Raw genomic sequence first — 1,604 nt, 5'->3', positions numbered from 1 at the left:
TTCTCTTTTTATTCATATTGAGAATTTGGTTATCCAGATTTAGAATATATAAACCATTATTCTAATTTCCAGAACCATAAAACACATTATTTTTAAAGAAAGAACAACATTTATTCTCCTGGGTTATCCTAAACCCATTCAAATCCAAACAGGAAATAGAAATGATGTTTGTAGTGAGTGCTGGAACATAATAACAATTTGATAATTCTAAAATCAGGCCACTGGGTAAAGCAATATAATAAGTCCGTATAGTTAGAGCAACAACTTTTGCTCCATTGCCAACACGTAGAGTGACTACACCTTTCCCCAGTTGTCTACTGTCCTTTAAACCCTGCAAAGATGTGCAAATATGAGAACCACATCCGGTATCTAATACCCAAGAGTCTGATTCGGAAGTAGATACATTAATCTCAATCATATATGTACCAAGTGATGAAGCTTCAGCAAACTTCTTCTGCTTTAGGCTTTCCAGATATGCCTTGCAATTCCTCTTCCAATGTCCAGTTTATCCACAATGAAAGCAGGTTGCTTTAGGCTGGTCTGCTTTGGCCTTCTTGACAGGTTTGTTTGTGGACTTCTTAAACCCTTTTCCTTGCTTCTTCCTCTTCTTAGAGGTGAAAATAACAAGCACATTAGTGGGACCCTTCCCTTTCTTTATTTCTTTCTTAGCAGTTTTTAGCACATTCAACAACTGAGACAAAGTGTGCTGCAGATTATTCATCTGATAGTTCATAACAAACTGTGAGAAAGAATCTGGCAGAAATTGGAGCACTAAATCAACATTCAGCTCCTGGTCCATCTTAAAGCCTAATTCGGCCAGTTTTTCAATTAGCCCAATTATTTTTAAGACGTGTGGAGCAACAGGTGCTCCCTCTGCCATCTTGCACCTGAACAATTCTTTGGAGGTATCATACCTTACCGTCCTTGATTGTTGTTCAAAACAACTCTCTCAGGTGTTGTACAATATCATATGCCCCCATGTTCATGTGTTGCTACTGAAGCTGAGGAGTCATGGAGGCTACCATGATACATGAAGCTTCCCTATTGTCATCCTTATGCTTCTTGTAAGCATTTCGAGCAGTAGCAGGAGCATTTGGTTTAGGTTCCTGGGGCATGGGCCCATCAAGCACATATTCAATTTTTTCCTGAGTGAGAATGAGTAGGACATTGCGATGCCAATCGAGAAAGTTTGTGTCGTTAAGTTTGCAATCAGTGAGAATGGTACGAAGGCTCAAATTGTTACTCATTCTACAACAGAAATAAAGTTTGTTAGAGAGAAAATTTTTGTTTAATAAAATCATAAAAACTTCGAAATTATGATTTTATTTTCACTATTTTTTCGAATCAATTACCCTCTTAAATTGACTCGGGATTTTCTTAAAAAACCCATAGTGGCTAGAATCCCATCTCAATTTTTTCGACCTTGGGTGAATCCCAACAAATCAAAAATAATTTTGAAAGGTAGGTACTTTACCAATTCCAAATTAATTGTAATTTCTAGATAGGTTAGGTATCAACTCTTGATTTTACATCTTTATGTATTAACCCAACCATTGCCTCTAAAATTAATGGTCTTGAGTGAATCCCAACAAACCATAATTTTA

General features: G+C 36.7%; 1 protein-coding gene across 1 annotated transcript; it reads right to left on the bottom strand.

Moving 5' to 3' along the window:
- Window positions 1–505: 505 nt before the first annotated feature.
- LOC113780754 lies at window positions 506–880 on the bottom strand. Its single transcript, XM_027326528.1, has one exon. The coding sequence runs from the start codon at window positions 878–880 to the stop codon at window positions 506–508; it is 375 nt and encodes a 124-aa protein (XP_027182329.1).
- Window positions 881–1,604: the final 724 nt, after the last annotated feature.

The sequence above is a fragment of the Coffea eugenioides genome, chromosome 8 (genome assembly GCF_003713205.1).
Source record: "Coffea eugenioides isolate CCC68of chromosome 8, Ceug_1.0, whole genome shotgun sequence".
NCBI lineage: Eukaryota > Viridiplantae > Streptophyta > Magnoliopsida > Gentianales > Rubiaceae > Coffea > Coffea eugenioides.
The sequence above is the reverse complement of the archived record's forward strand: the minus strand, read 5'-3'. Positions and strand labels throughout refer to the sequence as shown.

Excerpts from the sequence above, each read along its gene's own strand:
- LOC113780754 (XM_027326528.1), bottom strand. The coding sequence starts at position 880 with ATGGCAGAGGGAGCACCTGTTGCTCCACACGTCTTAAAAATAATTGGG.